Raw genomic sequence first — 18,745 nt, 5'->3', positions numbered from 1 at the left:
AGTTTAGGTATAATATTGGCCACAGCAGAAATGGTTTGGGCTTTTTTTTTTTGCCATTGGGGCTGGCAGTGCTAGAGAAACAGTGTTTGTCCATTATAGGAGCACCCTTTATAGGGAGATAACTGCTTGCTAGATAATAATATATAATTAGCGAGGATCATTCCATAATCTAGTTTAATTGACAGAGACTATGGATGTTGTTCAAGGGCTGCCAGCACAAGAATTAGAGCATCATTAATTGCAGTGTAACCCTGGCATGAGATTCCCTTTTTTTGCATACTGTGGCATATCACACACCCTTCATGCCTCACTTTCCCTTCCTGAGAGATGCTGGTTCATCCACCTGTATCCTGCGCAGAGGAGCTGTGGCCAGCTGGGCTGGGGAACTCCCTGATGTGTTTCTCTTCCTCTACCTCTTCTTTTCTGCTCCCCTCTGCCAGGGAAGCAAATGAGATCTGAAAGTTTGGATTCTTTGTGGAGAAACCTTTGAAGAGCCTCTTGAAAGATGAAAAAAGGTGAGCTGCTGCTCACTCTCTTTTGCAAAGGATAGGGAGGGTCTTGTCTACTCCCATCCTGTTTTGCCCAAGTAATTTGCAGCTGGACAAAGCTCTCCTGAGCTGTGCCTGCTGATGGGGAATGGAGCAGGTTGGCAACTGATGCCTTCCCAAATTTGCTCTTCAGAAGTCAGCTCTGGCAGGGATGATTTCCCTCCTCCATCCCTCCTAGTGCTGCCCTAAGCCCACCCTGTATTCCCCAAGCACCAACAGCACAGGAAAGGGGATCAGGAGACAACACTTCCAGAAGGTGCTTCCCTCCTCTCTTTGCTGGGTGCAGCAAGTCTGTAGAGGTCTGTCAGCTTTATGTACCCTTTTGCTGACAGAAATCTGCAGGCTAGGCTCAATCAGGGGAGAAAAAAGGGAAAAAGAACAACTTTTCTGCAGATTGGAGCATCCCTCATCTAATGTTTCCCTTGTAAAAAGGGAACCAGCTGTGCCAGAGAAACCAAGCACAAGGGAGTCCCTGCTCAGCCCTTTCATCATCCATTTTAATCTAGAAGGGTTTGCCCAGCAAACTGATTCAGCAGGTAACCCAAGGCATAACAAACACAGTTTTGCAGGTGAGGTTACTCCAAGGAGGGAATCTGGTTTTTACAGCCTAATTAAAAACTTAATTACTGCTAGGTATCAAGTATCCTGTTGCCACATTCAGCATCACCCTTTGGGAAAATGAAGCCCATTTTGGCTATTGCTTTCCCCTCTCCATTTTCCTCTTCTTTCCCCACCTTCCTTTCTGGATTTGTCCTTAAAGTGTTTCCTGGTCCTCTGCATTCCTTGTCTTCTGGGTCTTCAGTCCAACCCTTCCAGTTCCACCAGACAGAGTTTTATGTAAAGCTGTCTGAATCCTCAGCCCAAATGTTACTGTCAGCTTCAACATCAAGACAGAAGAGCTGGAGCCAGAGCTATATACAATTGTGTCCCTTTGAAAACAAGTTGGGCAAAAACATTAGCCACTAAACAGGAAATTTGTAGGAGAGTTTTCTGCTCATGTACAGTAACTCTGCATCTCTGAAGTTAATTCCTAAAAGAAAAATACTTGGCATGGTCAGACTGTATCTGACCTGTGGGGGGAAAGTTCTCTGACCTGGCTTTCATTAGTCCAGAAATTCCTCATTTTCAGGGCTTTTGCTTTTCACACATTACCTAAATAGAGAAAACACAGCCCAGCACCAGGAACACAAAGCTGAAAATAAACACTGCAGGTCTGATGCAAAAGCTGGGTAGTTCATTGATCCTGAACCTCTTCCATGACAGTCCAGTGTACATGAATTCAATTACAGCTGTGCAGTTTGAAGCTATTTAAGTGGGAAATGGAGCTGATTACTTGTAAGAAGCAAATTGAGAGTTTGCACATCTCTTGCCACAGCCTGGTCAACAAGTGTTAGACCTTCACTGACGTATTATCCATTCTGTCACCACCCCTGTATGTGTCAGCTTCTGTCTCCAACACACCTGATGTTAATTTTCTATAAATGAAATGTTTGTTTTCAGAAAAGCCAGCTGTTTGAAGGCATCTTCAAAATGTGTTGCACTGGCCCAGGAAAACAGAAGAGGTTTTTAGATCTTTTTAAGAGAACCTGCAACTACCTAATTAAATGGATGGACTTCAACACCTCAGGTAAGTTTTGGGTGTTTCTTCTGAGTCTGCAGAAGAAAAGGTAATGACCACAGTCACATTTTAGGGTGAAGATAGGAACACCATGCCTGTCACAGTCTTACTAATAGCTTATGATAACTTGTGGCACTGAAGAGATCAGGCTAAGTATGAAAAGCAAGATTTCCAGTTTTTAATAACTAGAAGGAATTTAAACAATAGTTTGTTGCTTAGATTTGTTCATGTGATAATTCTGAACTGTGTTCCTTTTGGAGGAAAAAAAGTCTTTAAAATGAATAATTTTCTTACATCCCAATTTTATTTAGAAATTCATTACAAATGTTTTTCACATTACAGTAAGAACAAGCACCACATTTACATCATGAGTGAGGTAGGGAAGGCTGAGTGAGCTGCTCTTTGAAGAGCAGAGGCATTAGATAGCACCTGTACTCTGGGCCATTTTGATTTTCACCCCAGGGCTTTAGACAATGCCCATGACTGAGCTGATGGAATAATGGAGAGCAAGTTACCAAACCCATTTTGCATCCAACTCTGGAATGCTGCAAAGGGAAATCACCTGGCTTGGCAAAACAGCTCTTGCCATAGGCAGGACCCAGCTGCAGCAGACATGGATGATTTAGAGCTAACTAGGATTTGCAGTTATCCACAAGGAATCTCCTCCCATGCTCCAGTTACCCTGAATTCCCAGTATTTCCTACCAACACAGCACAGAGCTGCTCCTTTATGTTCTTCAGCTGATTCCACCTGAAAATCCACATCAGGGATGGAACTAAACTGAGGTGTGACAAATGAGCAGAAGGGAGAAACAGGTGAGTCAGCAAGGATGGAAAATATACAGCAGAGTAGAAGAAACTTTTCTTGCAACAATCCCACATGGATTTCTACCAAGTGAGATTTACAGCACCATGATTATTTCTCCCCTTCAGCAGGCCTGTTCATGGAGTGGTGCTGGAGTGACACTATCAGCATTCCTGCACTCCCCTCACCACAGAAAGGGCTCCCAGTTCCACAGAGATGAAGGCACGGGGAGTTCTCACTCAGGACCAAGCATGACACCTCACTTTTTATGGCTCTGCACAAAGGCAGGGACAGTGAGTGTGCCAGCCTTGACTTCTGCTCGGATCTCAGGTTTGTGCTTTAATGAGAAGACAAGAGCCCGCACTGTCCTGCGATACGGCGCGTTAATGAGGCGGGAAGAGAGATGAAAAGCTTCTCGCTCAATATTTTCAGCCAGTGGGTGATCAATCTGAAAACAGCAAAGTATAAAATTAGATCTTTACATCTAATAAGGAGACCAACTGATTGAAATTGGAGTTTGGCGCTTTTCAGTGTTTCTTCATTAATCAGCTTAGATTCAAGCAAATCTACTTCCCATCACAAGGGTAACAGGAAGAGCAATTTAATTCCACCCCAGCAATTAAGGAACAAGGCACCGTGGTCAGTAACAGGGAACGTGTCCCCATCTCCAGCTGGGTGGCAGTACTTTGCCCTCACAACAGGAAACTAATCTGTGACAAGCTTTGGGTATTGAGTTCAACTGCAATTACGGGTTACACTGTAGTGTCTCCATAAAGCTCACTCTGATCTTGCTGATATAAGGTGCCTTGGATACTGCTTTAAACTTGATTCCAACAGCAACTCTAAGATGTGCCAAACACTTGGCAACTCTGCCTCGTGCTATAAAGGGAAATGTGGGCTCTCTGTGTGTAGAAGGAGGTGTAATTAAGAACACAGAAAGGGATTTGCTAAATGTTAATTATGTAGTTATTGCTTCAACATGTGCCAAAACCTGTAATTTAGCACAGTTTAGAAAAAAAATCCCCCACCCATAAAAAATGGTTTAATTTCACTTCTTTTGTGATGGGGAATCTCCCATGCTTTGCATGCAGGAGATTCCAGTCAGCCAAGTGGTATTCCTCCTAGTCCTTTGCCCACACTGGTTTTGCTACCTATCCCACTAAAAGGTCCCTTGGATCCACTCAGCCCCACCTTCCCTTCTCCTTTTTTGTCACCCTCTCAGGTGTCCCTGCTCCCCAGCTGCTGGACCTCTGTGCCAGCTCTGCCCTAAGTTCAACTCCTGCTGTGAGCTCTGCTTGCACGTGTGGTGGTTGCTTCAGGTTGCTCTTCCTCACTCTGCTTTCAGGTGAGTCCTGCTCAGAAGCAATTCTGCTTTACCCAATCCCACTCGTTTTAGGGTGGTACCACAGTCTTTATGTCCCATGGATTTAGACTTTACCACCAGTGTTATCACCATGCATAGATGTGCTTTCTAGGAACTAAGCTGGACCCAGCAAAGGTGAGTTCCCACCTTTCTGAGGCATTCCTACAGCAAACCATCCTTCTGTGCTGCCCCAGTCCAGATGGACCAGAAGTTGGAGAGGTTGTTCTCACAGCCAGAAAACACACAGCTTTGAAACTCTTGAGTGCTTATCACTTGACTTGCCATTTAAAGGATAATTAATGAATAAATTAAAAAGGATAATTATTATGGCATTTCATAGACCAAGCAAACTAGTCATTAAGCCTTACAGCAAAGCTCTGTTCATTTACTTAAAGATACCTGAGGGATCTGGTATTTCTCACCACTTCATATACTGTCAATCTTGCCTCTCTGTTTTTGCAATAGATTTAAATGTACAAATGTTTAATTAGGAAACACCCAAAAGGTCCCACTTGCTTTCACAGCTGTTGAGTAGTAGGAAAAACTTCATGTTCTATTAACTTCCTTCTTGTACAGCCCAACTGCAGTAGACACACAACTAATCTGTTGACAGGTTATGTAAATGACAGCACATACACCTTGCTTACAATTAGCATGTTGACTTGGTTAACAACCAAAATACAATTACCTACCTTGAAAACAAAGCTACTTATAAATAGGGGTGTGCTGTGAATCACTAAAAATAGGAACAGGTCACCTGGTCTTGTCCCCACTCTGCAGGCAGGACCAGCTTGGCAGTAGCTGTGGCTGGAAAAGGTTTAACCTGTTCCTACAAGAAGCAACTCGCTGAGTTAAAGCAACCAGCTCTGACCCTCACCTCTAAATCCAGGGCCTCACAGAGCAGCTTCCGCGCGTTCTTCCTGAAAGCTTCGGACTTGGAATCGCTCCTGACCTCAATGGAGGGCCTGTTGGAGTGGTCCCTGATGAAGGTTCTCCACTCAGTGTAAATATCTTTGGCGAGGCCGGACACGTCGGGATCGGAGTGTTTGCGCATCTTGTTCACTGAGTGACCTGGAAAACAGGAACAGCTGCCGTGGGACCGGCAGGTGGGAAAATACAACAGACACCGACCGTTGGATAGCACTGTCAGTGCTAGAGCAGCCACACACACTTTTAACTCAGGCACCAAAACAACCAGAGCACTGACACAAACACAAATACAAATTTGTTAGGAGTTAAGCATGGAGGTCTCGCTCTCTGGCTTCTGCTGTGATTTTTCCCTGAGCAATTAGCAAGGAATTGTGAAAATTCCCTTCCAGAGATGTGGAATGACACTTATGTAACACAAGGCTATGCTAATTTTTTACAGAGATCCTGGACCTGGTGAAAGGTAGGCCTACAAAAGATGTTGGTTTTCAACTGGAAACCCCTTTAAGGAAGATGTTGCTGATGGTGGGTGTAGCATTTTAACACTACGGTGACTCCAAGCAGAATCTTTCACATCGGCAAGGCCCGTGCAGAAGAGGCTTTTCTCTGCGAGGAGACAAAAGGGAGCTTCCTGCTTCCAGAGGGGTGTATTTCCCTGACCAGGAGCGCTCTTGGCCAGGAGATGTCACTGTTAGGCTTCGATGGCTCTTCCAGCCCAGCCGACTGCTGGCAGGCGCTGGGAAAAACCTCGGGAAAAGCCTGAATAAGCTGAATACAGCAAATGAAACCCCAGTTCAGGAGACAGCGAAAGGGGCGGATCGCTTCTCTTTTCCCAGGGCTCTGTGATTAGGGATGCGGCTGTTCTAATGGCAAACAAAGGCCGGGATGCTCTCGGTGTTCAGGAAAGGCAAGGACCATGTGGTCACACACTATCCCTCCCCCACGCCCTACGGAAAAGAGGCAGGGATTGTGCTGTGCCACTTGCACGGGGATTCCTCAGGGGGAGGATGCAGGAAGCAGTTCCGGGCCAGTCTGAGGAGAATTTCTCACACATCCAGAGGATTCATCCAAATCAAATAAACGAGCCACGTCTTGGATGGCAAAAGAGCCCTCTGACAGACAGCAGGAGAAGGAATAAAACCCACAGGAACCAAGAAAAGCTCTTCAAAAATCTGATCACAAAAGGGGTGATGCAATATTTCCTGCAAGGAATTTGAGGACAGCTGACTTTCTCAGTACCAGCTCTGAAAACTGCAAGCTGGATATCAATATTTCATTGGCAGTGACACTAATTTCTTAAAAAGCTTCCAAACTAGTCTCTTCTATACTGACAAGCCAAGCAGACACAAGACAGCCTAAATGCACAGTTTAGATAGACAAGAGATACCTATTTTAGTGGAAAGTAACACTTCCTTGGAAGGTATTTTCTTCTTCAGCTCCTCCAAAGCTTCAATCAGGTTCTCTTTTGGTTGCCCAGGAAGGTCAAGGATAGACTTCCACCGTTTTATGTCTTCCACAACCACAACTCTCTGGGAAGGAGAAAAGCCATTAGGAAACCAGAACATTCTGAAGATAAATAAGGACACTGGCTTCATTTCAGTTAATGGGGCTGTTATCAACACATGAATTATTGATCATGGCATGGACCAGAGCACAGAATACATGATGCCCAGGGAGGATGGGTACTTGCTTGGGATTAGAAACCTCCTGCAAACCAAGACTGAAGTAACCAGGAAGCAAAGTGAGAGGCTTTACCTTGGTCTGCCAAACTCTGGGCATGTAACAGCAAACATCTGCTAGAAAAGAAGTGTCTTGAATTCAAAGAATGCTCTGTATAAGTGTCTCTAAATAGGAAAGTGGATTAAGAGAGAGGCAGCCTGGCAAAATATGAATACTGCTCAGTTTTGCTTTAAATTTAAAATAAAGACAACAAGGATAGAAACAAAGCATTAGGGAACACGAATATAGACCTAAGTACAGTGGACATTGACAGCTTTGTTCAGTTTTTGCCACAGACCTTGACAGAACAGGCTGCAAACAGTGCAAGGCTCATATTTTGAATGCAAGGCATTTGTGCCTCACACCGATAAACTTCTTGGTGGGGCAGAGGGGCTCAGCTCGGACACTGCTCTTACACAGGATGGCCGTGAAACGAACTGAAGGGCTTTCCCTGCTGGGGAGGGAAGTGAGCCAGGTGGGAATAGTGGAGCCGGTGGTGGCACCGCGCTGTCCCCGGGCCATATGCCCAGCCTGACCCCACACCACGTTCACCCACCGCTCCTCCCGCGGCCACCCCGCGCTCCCTCCCGCCGGTGACCTGCCTTGAGGGACTCGAGGGTGACCTGCCGGCAGCTGCGGGGCGCGGGCGCGGCCGGGCGGGGGCTCTGCGGGCCGCGGGCGCTGCGCACCAGGAACCGCTCCATGCTGCCCTCGCCGCCCGCCCTCACGGAAGCGCCTCCGCCCCGCCATTTCCGCCCGGTAGTTCCTGCCGGCGACGAGGCCCTATGGGGTGGCTGGGGGTACCTCACGGAGCGGACTACACCTCCCAGCAAGCCTCGCGCGGAGGTTGTGCCACCACCCACCAGTTCCTCCCAGTAGTTCCGGCCGGGGGCGAGGCCCTATGGGGTGGCTGGGGGTACCCAGCGGCATGGACTACATCTCCCAGGAAGCCTCGCGCGGGGGTTGTGCCGCCTCCTGCCGTTTCCGCCCGATAGTTCCCGTCGTGACCACGGCCCTATAGGATGGCTGGAGCCGCCCCTCGGCGCGGACTACACCTCCCAGCAGGCGCCGCGCGGGGCGAGAGGGCTCATCTCGCGAGAGGCTGCGGGCGGCAGTGCTGGGGCGGAGGGGCGAAGATGGCGGCGCTGCGGGGCGGTCTCCCCGTCCTGTTCCCGGCGCTGCCGCTGCTCTTGGCGCTGTTCCGGCCGCTCCCGGTGGGATCCGCCGCCGCGGGGCCGCTTCCCGCCGCCTCCTCCGAGGCCTTCGACTCCGTGCTGGGCAACACGGCGTCGTGTCACCGCGCCTGCCAGCTGACGTACCCCCTGCACACCTACCCCAAGGTACGGGCGGGCCGGGCCCGGCGCCGCCTCCCCCGACCCTGCGCGGCCCTTCCTTTCCCCCTCTCCCCCTGCAGCTCCTTCTTTTCTCTAAAAACAGATCCTTCGTTGTGGAAATAGATGGTTAGGCTGCAGCTTGCCAGTGAAACGCTGTTTTCAGAGCACAGCTTTGTCAGTCCCGGGTGCTTTTGTGGGTTTGGAGGATTTGCTGGGGTTTATCTCCTGTTCCTGGAGAAGCGCCTGTAATTTGGCTTGGGCTGCTCCGTATTTTGGGCATTAAAACAGCTGTGTTGGTGGCAGCGCAGAGATCCTGAGTCAGGGCGCCAGTGGGGGGTTTGGATAGTGTAGGATGAAGCATAAAATTATGACAAACAAGTAGCTCATCAGAGCCTTCATGGATTTTTTTCACCTTCTGAGAAAATACTGAAATAGCACCTGATGAGAATTTAATTTCATGCCCAGCATTTGCTGTTGGCTCAGGCTTTGCACAGCTTTGAACTGCAGGGTTGAATTTGGAAAATCCAGTACCAAAAATATCATCCTTCCTGGCTCTTTGTTGGCAGTAAACTTCATTATCAGCTGTGGCTGATAGAGCTACAAACCAAAACTTCATTATCAGCTGTGACCGTTCTGGCAGGTGGAACTCTTACCTCGTGTTTGGGATTTCACAGGAGGGCAGCAGGGAAGTAGAGCAGTGCCAGGGTTGGAGCTTTGCCTCCTTTTCTGTGGAATTTAGTTGGATTTTGTAGCTGATATTGGTATCCCCATGGAAAGAAGTAACAGGGAGTTGTTTGGAATATGAATAAATTGACATGTGTGCTTGTGCCATGTTTTGGTACCTCCATGTGATGATAGTGAGGAGAAAGGACTAAACGTGGGAAATGAGGGCTGAACATTACCCTGATATATTACCATTGGTTTGGGGCATTGCTCTTGCTTCTCTTGCAGGACTCTTTCAAGTTCAAGGAAGGCTGATATTTCTGTGACTTTTATTGTGCTTTTTGATTTTGTTACTTTTCACATTTGAATTTTGTGTGTTGTTGACTAATACACTCACCTCTTCCTTCATGTTTAGTGTTTGTTCTGTTTGTCACAAAACTACTGGTGGAATTGAAGGAAATACTTTTAGTTGTCATTGGGAAGACAAACTTCATTGAGACTGCAGTGGAAATCTGTTAAAGTTGAATTTCTCTTCAGAATTTCTCTTTATAATTTTCTGCTCTTCTGCCTTTAAAGTGCATGAACTTGTGCTCTCAGTGGCAGGCAGTGGCCAGGTCATTACCAGCAGGTTGTACACGAGGTGTGGTGTGTTTGGTGGTTGTTAAATTAATCACAGAATGGATTGGGTTGGAAAAGACCTCTGAGATCATCAAGTCCAACCCTTGGTCCAACTCCAGATCATGGCACTCAGTGCCATGGCCAAGCTCAGTTTAAAAACCTCCAGGGATGGGGAATCCACCCCCTCTCTGGGCAGCCCATTCCAATGCCTGAGCACTCCCTCTGGAAAGAATTTTTTTCTGATCTCCAACTTAAATTTCCCCTGGCAGAGCTTGAGGCCCCTTGTCCTATTGCTGAGTGCCTGGGAGCAGTTTGCCTGTTTGTCACCTGTGCAGTCATTTGGGTGGCTGATGGTTTTGATGGTCTGATTCAGTGACAGGGTGTGGTCAGGGGTAGGACACTCATGTGACAGAGGCTTTAGTTCTGCAGTGTGGAGAGCACATCCTTGGTATTGTGGACAGAAGAAATACCAGGTGTAAGATTTCTATATTTGCTTAATTTTAATAGTTGCACTTTTCCCCATCAGTTCATTATAATAAAAATGTATGTTTCTGGATCTGGTTGGCAGCAAACAGTTAACCAGGGTAGTGGTGTAGCACTTCATAAAATAATCTCTTAAAGTTCTGTGGTAGTTCTGATTAGAGGCTGGTTGATACAATCTAATACGCTGTCAGAACCAGTGGGGTTTTTGTCCTTTCCTGGGGGCTTTCTGTGTAAGTTCTGAGATGGGAACTGTCTGCTCTTTGCAGGGTTAAACACCAGTAAATCTTTTACGGCACTGTCTTAATTTTAAAAACACAATAGTTTGTAAGAAGTTCACTCTGCTTGTGAGCTGTAGGACTGGAATTGCAAAACACAGTTTGCTGTTCCAGGTTTGCCCACCACAGAACGAAGAGCTCTGTTGGAAGTAAATCCATAGGGATGTTCCTGTTGCAGAGCTGCGGGTTGGGTTTATTTCAGGTCATCCCGTGCCACGTTTGGCGGGGTTGTAGGTCTGGTGGAGGGGAGGAGGACAAACCAACCAACTAAACGACAAGGAAATCTTTGTGTTCTGACAATTTGTTCTGGACTGGAGGGCTGCAAGGCTTTTGTTGTGCCTCCCCAGGAAGAGGAGCTGTACGCCTGCCAGAGGGGCTGCAGACTGTTCTCCATTTGTCAGTTTGTGGACGATGGCGCCGATCTGAATCGGACCAAACAGGAATGTGACTCTGGTAAGACCTCAGAACTCCTTCAACATCCTGTAATCTGATGCCATAAAGGAGGGAGGAGCAGGAATGTCTGTTCTTTGTGAATTTCTCCTTGCCTGATCCTTAGTGTTGAATTTCTTAAGTACCATCAGTCTCTTCATTTTACTGTAAGCAGTTTGTCATGCAAAACACAAAATGACTGTAAAAAAATCCAGTCAAGTAAACACTTTTCCTTTAATGTGGCAATCAGTCCCATTTACTATTCCTGACAAACTTGTGTGTAGAAGTGGATTGTTCAGGTGGAGTAAGAACACAGATTTTAATGTGCCTTGTAACTTGTGGTCTTGGTACATCCTGAGCTTTCCCTACAGTTAAACCCTTGGGAATGAGGTCCATGTTTTGTTGGGAATAAGCCTTTAAATACTGGTGACTAATTCAGGGTTATCTGTTTAGAGCAAATGTTTCACACTGAGCATGAAATACAGAATCATTTAAGTCGGAAAAGACCTTTAAGATCTAGTCCAGCTGTTCCCTCAGGACAGTCAAGGCCACCACTAAACCAGGTCCCCAAGTGCCACATCTACATGTCTTAAATACCTCTGGGTATGGTGTGTATTATGGGTCAACTACTAGTGGGTTTGGAATTGTATAGAACTTTCTTCCAATGATACTGAGGCAGCTGAATCACAGTTTTACTCAGAGCAGGAAAGGTGGGAGCTCTCCATTATTGTTGCCAATACAATTAAGGCCCAGGCCATCACTCAGGGCAGGTTTTTATCCTCTCAGGAGCTCATAGAAACAAGAGCTCATGGCCAGCTCAGGGAGCCAATGGCAGGTAGGGAAGCAGAAAGCCTGACGTGCAGAGATGTTAATGAGATACAAAACTTTATTAGCTGCTCCAGAAATGGGCTAGTGCTCTAGTCTGTCACACGCTGTGTGTAGCTGTGATCCAGCATGTCAAACCACACACGAAGGAGTGCCATGAAACTGGGTAATGTGGCAATAGAGCACATGTAGAGTAATGGAACATTGCTTATTTCTGGTTTAACTCTGCTTAATGGGGCTGTTGTCTTTGCTGGCTTATGTTCTGTAACCTGCTGGTGGGTGCCCTGACTGAGTGTTCTGTGCTTGGCAGATATATCTTGGCTGATCTGCTCAGTTCTGTCTCCTGGTGCCTCCTACAAACACTGCCTTGTTGGCAGTTGCAGCTTGGAATTGCTGCTCAGGTACCATGAGCTGAACTCTTGAGTGTTTAGCTGCTGGTGCCATGCTCTGTCAGCTTCTTAGGCTTGCTGATGGTCCATTTATTCCTCTGGAAAACTGGGAGGGCTCCTGTCCTCTGTGTGACTACTTGGTTTGATTCTTTAGTTCAACATTGCCCATCGAAGCTCTAGAGTTTAGTGAGAGCTGTGCCTCTGTATTGTCTGCCTGATTTTTCCATGGGCAGAGTAATCTAAGTTGTTGTCTCCAAATAATTTAGATTTCTTTGTCTTTATGATCTCTAGTCAACAATGAATAGAAGGTATCTGCAAGACAGAGTTGGCTTCATTTTTCATAAGAAATTATTCCATAATACTTCCAGTGCCATTTCTGTGCTAACAGGAAATGCTCCTTTTATTTTGCTGTGTTACCATGACTTCTGCTGTTACCTCAAAGGGGTTTAATGGACTGATGGTCCCTCTGGGTTTTTTAAGGAATAATCTCTGTTCTCTGAGATAAAATTCGATGCTTTATGTGATGTGTAGAGGAAAAGCTGTAGTGGTATTGGAGGATCAATGAAAACTTGCATCCCTGAGCTCGGCCAGGGTAACATTGCTGATCAGCTGCTCTGATTACAGTCAGATTTCACCTCTCTCATCTGTTGAAGCTCCAGTTCTGTCATTAGACCTCAGAGCAAATGCTACCCTGGGAGTGATTACCATATCTTTCCCTACAAATAGGATTGTCAGTCTTTTAACTGCTGCTTTGTTTCTGATCCAACTTACACTGAGAATGTTTTCTTAACTAAAATGCAGCATTTATCATCTGATTTGGGAAACTTCTCCCTTGCAGCCTGTACTGAAGCATACTCCCAATCTGATGAACAATATGCTTGCCATCTTGGATGCCAGAACCAGTTGCCATTTGCTGAGTTAAGGCAAGAGCAAGTAAGTAGGTGACATGTTTTTCAAATACCACCTACTTGTTTCTGTTCAGTGTGTGTCTTCTCTTCTTTCAAATTTCTTCAAATGGAAAATAAACCTGAGGACTGAAATCTAGACTTGGGGAGGGGGGTGAGCAGGAACATGACTTTTGGCCTTTTTATATAGAAACAAATGGCAAACGTGTTAATGTTGTGCTTGCAGTTGATGTCGCTGATGCCAAGAATTCATCTCCTCTTTCCTCTGACACTGGTGAGATCATTCTGGAGTGACATGATGGATTCAGCTCAGAGCTTCATAACTTCCTCGTGGACTTTCTACCTTCAAGCAGATGATGGCAAAATTGTCATATTCCAGGTGCTTGCCTTTTTCACTGAAATTAGGGTGTCCTGGCTGCTCACTTTAACTCTGCTCCTTCCAGTCACAGAAGAGACTGGAGCACTATAAGAAGTGTTTAGTTTTTGCTAGTATTTCACTGCCTTTAGGGCCAGTTTAATGGGGAAAAAAATCACAGTTAGGAGAATGGAGCATGTCTTGAGATTAATTTCTGTATTGGTTCTGGAAATGTAAATTATCAAGATGAGTGGAAGCTTTCTAGCATGATCTCCTAACTCCTTATTTTGTTTTAGTCAAAGCCAGAAGTACAGTATGTTCCACAGCTTGATCAGGAAACTGGAGATACAAGAGGATCCTTGTCACTGAGTAAAACAGCCTGTAAGTTGTTCTTTGTGTTTTGGAGGAGTAAATGCAAATGTTCCCTGTCATGCAGAGAAAAAAAATAAAGTTACAGGTGGCATATGAAAGCAAATTTTTAGAAAGCTGCAATATAATTATTTACTGTGCAGAGTGCACTGTGTACACTTGGCAAAGTCTGTGGTAGCAACCAAGCTTTGCTGGAAATGGAAACCTGCAAGCTGTGGCTGTTTAAAGCTTGTTTTTAGGCTCTGTGTAGACAAATTGTGTGGAGTTTGGGTCGTCCCTTCGCTGGCTCTCCTGACCAGTGTTTGTGCTGTTGTCCCTCAGCAGACGGACGGCCAGGGGGCTCACAGACATTCCGGGGGTTCTTGGAAGAGCGAGCCAACGACAGCTTTTTCAAGTGTCTTTCCATGTATGTATATTCTGGGATATCCTTTCCCAGGAGGGGGATAACGGCCTTTCCCGGTGTGTGTGGAACACTGTTGCAAACTCTGCACGTGCTGCAAGTTTGTAGGTTCAGGATGCACAGCAGCTCCAATTGTGTATCTCACTGTTGGTGCTGCTTTGCTATGCTGGCCCCATGTATTTTGCACACTATTCTGCCAGCTTTGATTTTTCCCTTCCATTTCAAGTGAGCAACATATTGATAATTTCCTGCTCTGTTTTTTGAGTATGTTTTGTGAACTGTTTAATCAATACTGAGTTTTGCCTGTTCGTTAGCTCTGGATGTGTTTCAGGGCAAAGCACTTCTTTTGTCTTTTGTTTTGGGATTGTTTGATGCAAGGCCAATGGTGTTTCATTTTCAGGCTGAAAATATCCAGTATGTATTTATTAAAGCTTTGCTGGAGATCAGCATGTTGATCCTTCTTTCCTTTATTCTGGTTACTTTCTCCTTAAAAGTTTACACATGAAGGATCAGTGAGTTGCACCCCAAATGCACTACAAAAAAATAGTTTTAAATCTGTAAACAGGAGGATGCTTAGAGCCCAATAACAGAATCCAGCAACTCTTTTGTGATACTAAACAGGCATTAAAGTACCCAGAGTCTGCAGTGGGCTGTGTAGCTGGAAGAGCAAGAGACCAATGAATCGGCAGGAAAGGCAGTCAAAATTGAGCCAAACTTTTTATAGGTCCATTGTCTTGTATTCAGTATATGAAATGCAACAACATTCTTCTCATTTCAGAAATTCCAGTTGGATTTTAACTACTACACTTGTCCTGTCAGTGCTGGTGCTGCTCTGGATTTGTTGTGCGACTGTAGCTACGGCTGTGGAGCAGTATGTTCCTTCTGAGGTACTGCCTTTTGTAACTTCCAGTATTTTGAATTAATTCATTATATTGCTGTTATGCTACAGCTGTCTAGTCACTAGGAAATATTGGGGGGAAGTTTAACTATAAAGAGGGGGTTTTATTTTTGTGGATGTGGTTAGCAAACCAATTTTGTTTATTTAAATGATGATTTTATAGCTGAGCAATTCCTGCGCATTCCTGAGGCCCACAGGAGCTCAGAGCCTCACTCAGGGAACTCAGGCAGGATGTCTTTTGGTTTGTAGCTCTCTCCTCTTGACAGCTTTTAGATTACTCTTAACAAAAAGAGGCTCATTCTAATTTCTCTGGGAGTAAAGCTGTTCCAAGGATTGGGTGGTGTAGGTGGAGCCCAGTTGAATGCAGGGTTGAATCCAGGAGGATCCATAATGAGAACAGTGACAGCACAGTATTGGTGAGTGCAGAGTCTGATCAGAGGGGGACTTCCCTAGTGCCCAGAGCGTCCTGGCTCACAGTATATTGCAGCAAATCAAAGGAGCTGTTACACAAGCACTGTATCTGCTGTTTTTTCTGGCAGATTTAATACATTTGGATGCCAGTCTAGTTCCAGCCATGAATTTCAGATGTTCCAGAAAGCTTGGGTTAGTTGTGTGGCAGGGCTGCAGCCATCAGAACCTGGAATGCAGCTGCATAATGAGCTTCCTTTTATTCACAGTATGGAGAATCTGTGTCTTAAAGTACCTTGTTTAAATATTTCAGAAGCTGAGCATCTATGGAGATTTGGAATACATGAATGAACAAAAACTGAGCAGATACCCACCTTCTGCACTTGTTGTGGTTAGATGCAAGACTGAGGAACATGAAGAAGCAGGACCTCTTCCTACAAAGGTCAATCTGGATCAGTCTGCAATTTAAATGAGTCTCCACTGGATCTGATAGACTAATTCTAACAGAGATAGCAACTCCTGATTGATTGTGGTGGTCCTTCAGATGAGAAGCTTAGCAGCCAGTCTTTAAATGCAAATAAAGTTGCAGAATCAACAAATGTCATGGGATTTTGTTTTCAGCTAGTAGTGAAGATTCAGACATGAATTTTATATTTGTTTCCAGGCATAATCACTTCTCACTGGTGTTTGCTATGTGTCTTTGCTTACAGAAGCTGTAAGCATGCTTTCCATACTTCTGCCAGGACACTTTCAAACTTATTGTGTGTTCTAGGGTGTAATGTGTACATTCAGAGTTAGCTTTGTAAAGGTATAAGAAATTTTAATTAGGCAGGAGATGCCTTTTTAGTGTTGCACTTTCTGTTGTAGTTAAGAGAAAATACTATGAAATTATCTGCTGAATTTTTTGTATTTGTTAATGTCCATGCACAAATGGCCCTGTCTCCAAAAACAGAAATATATTTTTTCTACAGTGTGGTAATATTTGAGGTGGAAAGCATTTGTGAGATACTGTAGGCTAGAACTCAGCTTGTGAAAGATGGAAACTTCATCAAAACTTATGGACTTGTCCCTTCACATGTGGAACATAACGTGGTCAATTACTTTGTCAAACTTTAGCCTTCAAGTTTTAAATTGCTTGTAAAGTTTAGCTCCTGTGTTTTCTGAAAAATTCTACTTTCTGTTCTTGATTTAACTATTCTGGTCTTGTAACTTCATTTACAGAAACAAGTTGATTCCTGAGAAATGAGAGCAGACAAATAAAATTGACTGTATAGAAAATGTTGACTATTTAGCTTTTTGCTTTGGTGAATTATTGACCACAACAGGCTCAGGATGAAAAGCCTGTCTGTGGCCTTCCTCTCACGGGTAACATGACCTGATTTTGCTGTGTGATTCACTAGCACAGCAACAGCAACTAACAATGTCCCTCATGTCTCTAATCTCTTTTTTGCAGTTCTGTTCTTTGAGGAGATTGTTATATGCTGGTTCCCAGTGTTGGCAAGTTGGGGCTGTCTGTAGTTTATTTTAAGGTCTCTAAATGTTTGAATACTGGCTAGAATGCATGGTCTGCAACTCTCTGTCATTTTCTGTTGGTTATACAGAACTGCCTCAAAGGTTTTTCTGACTGAATAGGTGGTGGAAATGTTTGTAACTCTGTAAAAATGTTTCCTTGACTGTTACACATAAGTCAGCTCCGTGCAGACGTGGCTCTTTGCCCGTTCCAAGGTGGACAGTACAACCTCTGTTACGCTGATGATTTCACAGAACTTTCTCTTCAAAACTTCATTGCTTACAGTCCTGGGCTTGAGTTAAGCAAACAACTTGTGCTTTCTTTGGGTGTTTTGTCTTTTGTTTGCTGTTTAATGACATTTCAGCTGAGGGATCTGTGCAGTGCAGCCAGCAATTCAGCAATGTGCAGTTGGGTCACAGAAGGCTCTGTGCCTGTGGCACTCTGGCACTTGGCACTGCTGTATCCAGAGCCAGCCAGAGCCTGAGGAATTTCTGTTGTACTTGTAAGTTCTTGTCAAAGGATCTTCCCTCAGTAAAATCAGATACTAGCAAGTAATTGAACTGTTTCTCAAGATTTCTAATCTAAATAGACTCTTTAAGCTGTCTTGGCATTTGACTTTGCAAAATGTCACGTCCTACTCATTTTTTGTTCAGAGTTTGACTTCCTGACATCTCCATTTTCAGAGGCTGCAATTTGGGTTTGATCTCTGCTCAAAACCACTGTTTAAATGAAGGCCCTTAAATTATTCAAATTGTAGGAGGAAAGCATTTTATATTCTCTTTATGTATGTGTTCAACTGAACCTCTATGAGATAGAAAATGGAATCATCTTGACACAAGTGAGGCGACCCTCTCAAGTGTGTGTATTTCACTGCTGGCAGAAATAGCCATGGTACATTTGGGGAGAATTGGGGGTTTTATGTGCTAGAATTAATAACCCTCTATCATACTGGATATCTTGATCTGTGTTGCCTCTTCAGCTTCTCTGATCTTTGGCAAGATTTTTTTTTTAACTTCAGAAGTGTTTGCTTCTGTTTCCTACCTCACTGTCATGAACTTGGTTTTCTGAACTATAAACAGTTTTTGGTATGGGGTAACTGCTGTAGAATCCAACTGTCTGGTTGGCTACAGCTGACCTTGATGATTTTGGTGTAGGAGAAAGGTGGGCTTATGTGTCAGGTTATGGAATCATAGAATTGTTTAGGTTGAAAAAGACCTCCAAGATTGAGTCCAACTGTTCCCCTGGCACTGCCAGCTCCACCACTGAGTGATGTCCCCAAATGCCACATCTACATGGCTTTTAAATCCCTCCTCCAGGGATGGTGACTCCACCACTGCCCTGGGCAGTCTTCCAATGTCTGACAACCCTTTCTATGCAGAAATTTTTTCTCCAGGCTGAGCTCCCTCAGCTGCTCCTCATCAGACTTGTGCTCAAGATCCTTCCCCAGCTCGTTGCCCTTCCCTGGACATGTCACATTTGCCTCCAAGAGTGAGTTTACTCCACATCCTAAAGACTTCGTTATAGATTGTTTTGCAGGGTATGCATGGCTGGCCTACTTGTCCTAGCTCTTACACAGGACTTTTAACAAACTTACAATTGCCTAATGAGCTTTCTGAAGGCTCAAAATAGTCCTGGTGAAGTTTGGTTAGAAATTAAAACTTCCTCTTTAAAAAGTAAGAGATAGAGAATTTAAGATACCCTTAGTCTGACATTCCTGACAGGGATGGCAACAGTTTGGAAGCATTTGAGCCCTGTGGACCCTGGTGCAAGCAAGAGGAATGTGGGCTCCTCCAACACCTGCTGCTTTTTCTCCCCATTGCCCCCATGGCAAAGCTGTCTGATGGAGACATTTTATCCTTGAAGCTGCAAAACTCCCCTCTGTGTGTGCTGGGCCAAGACCTGCAG

At 45.0% G+C, this 18,745-nt stretch overlaps 2 protein-coding genes across 3 annotated transcripts; one reads left to right on the top strand and one right to left on the bottom strand.

Annotated features, from left to right (window-relative positions):
- Nucleotides 1-2,461: 2,461 nt before the first annotated feature.
- On the bottom strand, nt 2,462-7,697 carry TCEANC2 (transcription elongation factor A N-terminal and central domain containing 2). The gene is made up of 4 exons (XM_071565030.1): nt 7,582-7,697; nt 6,648-6,789; nt 5,211-5,404; nt 2,462-3,418 (listed from the first exon to the last, which is right to left on the bottom strand). The coding sequence occupies exons 1-4, from the start codon at nt 7,681-7,683 to the stop codon at nt 3,230-3,232; spliced, it is 627 nt and encodes a 208-aa protein (XP_071421131.1). The 5' UTR covers nt 7,684-7,697; the 3' UTR covers nt 2,462-3,229.
- A 384-nt stretch (nt 7,698-8,081) lies between these two features.
- Nucleotides 8,082-16,608, top strand: TMEM59 (transmembrane protein 59). 2 transcript variants are annotated; one of them, XM_071565487.1, is made up of 8 exons: nt 8,082-8,319; nt 10,700-10,805; nt 12,834-12,928; nt 13,127-13,279; nt 13,552-13,636; nt 13,949-14,030; nt 14,803-14,911; nt 15,644-16,608. In XM_071565487.1, exons 1-8 carry the CDS (start codon nt 8,116-8,118, stop codon nt 15,797-15,799), a joined length of 990 nt encoding a protein of 329 aa, XP_071421588.1. In that variant the 5' UTR covers nt 8,082-8,115; the 3' UTR covers nt 15,800-16,608. The 2 variants fall into 2 exon arrangements, with proteins under 2 accessions (XP_071421588.1, XP_071421587.1); XM_071565486.1 differs by having other exon boundaries at nt 13,946-14,030.
- Nucleotides 16,609-18,745: the final 2,137 nt, after the last annotated feature.

Source organism: Pithys albifrons, chromosome 10, assembly GCF_047495875.1.
Source record: "Pithys albifrons albifrons isolate INPA30051 chromosome 10, PitAlb_v1, whole genome shotgun sequence".
Classification (NCBI taxonomy): domain Eukaryota; kingdom Metazoa; phylum Chordata; class Aves; order Passeriformes; family Thamnophilidae; genus Pithys; species Pithys albifrons.
The sequence above is the reverse complement of the archived record's forward strand: the minus strand, read 5'-3'. Positions and strand labels throughout refer to the sequence as shown.

Bases quoted from the DNA above. Each gene is read 5' to 3' on its own strand.
- TCEANC2 (XM_071565030.1), bottom strand. From the start codon at position 7,683: ATGGAGCGGTTCCTGGTGCGCAGCGCCCGCGGCCCGCAGAGCCCCCGC. The intron at 5,405-6,647 runs GTATCTCTTGTC...CCTGTTTTCCAG, and splicing joins GTTACTTTCCACTAAAATAG to GTCACTCAGTGAACAAGATG. The intron at 3,419-5,210 runs GTGAGGGTCAGA...TGCTGTTTTCAG, and splicing joins GTGAGGCCCTGGATTTAGAG to ATTGATCACCCACTGGCTGA.
- TMEM59 (XM_071565486.1), top strand. From the start codon at position 8,116: ATGGCGGCGCTGCGGGGCGGTCTCCCCGTCCTGTTCCCGGCGCTGCCG. The intron at 10,806-12,833 runs GTAAGACCTCAG...TCTCCCTTGCAG, and splicing joins CAAACAGGAATGTGACTCTG to CCTGTACTGAAGCATACTCC. The intron at 14,031-14,802 runs GTATGTATATTC...TTCTCATTTCAG, and splicing joins TTTTTCAAGTGTCTTTCCAT to AAATTCCAGTTGGATTTTAA.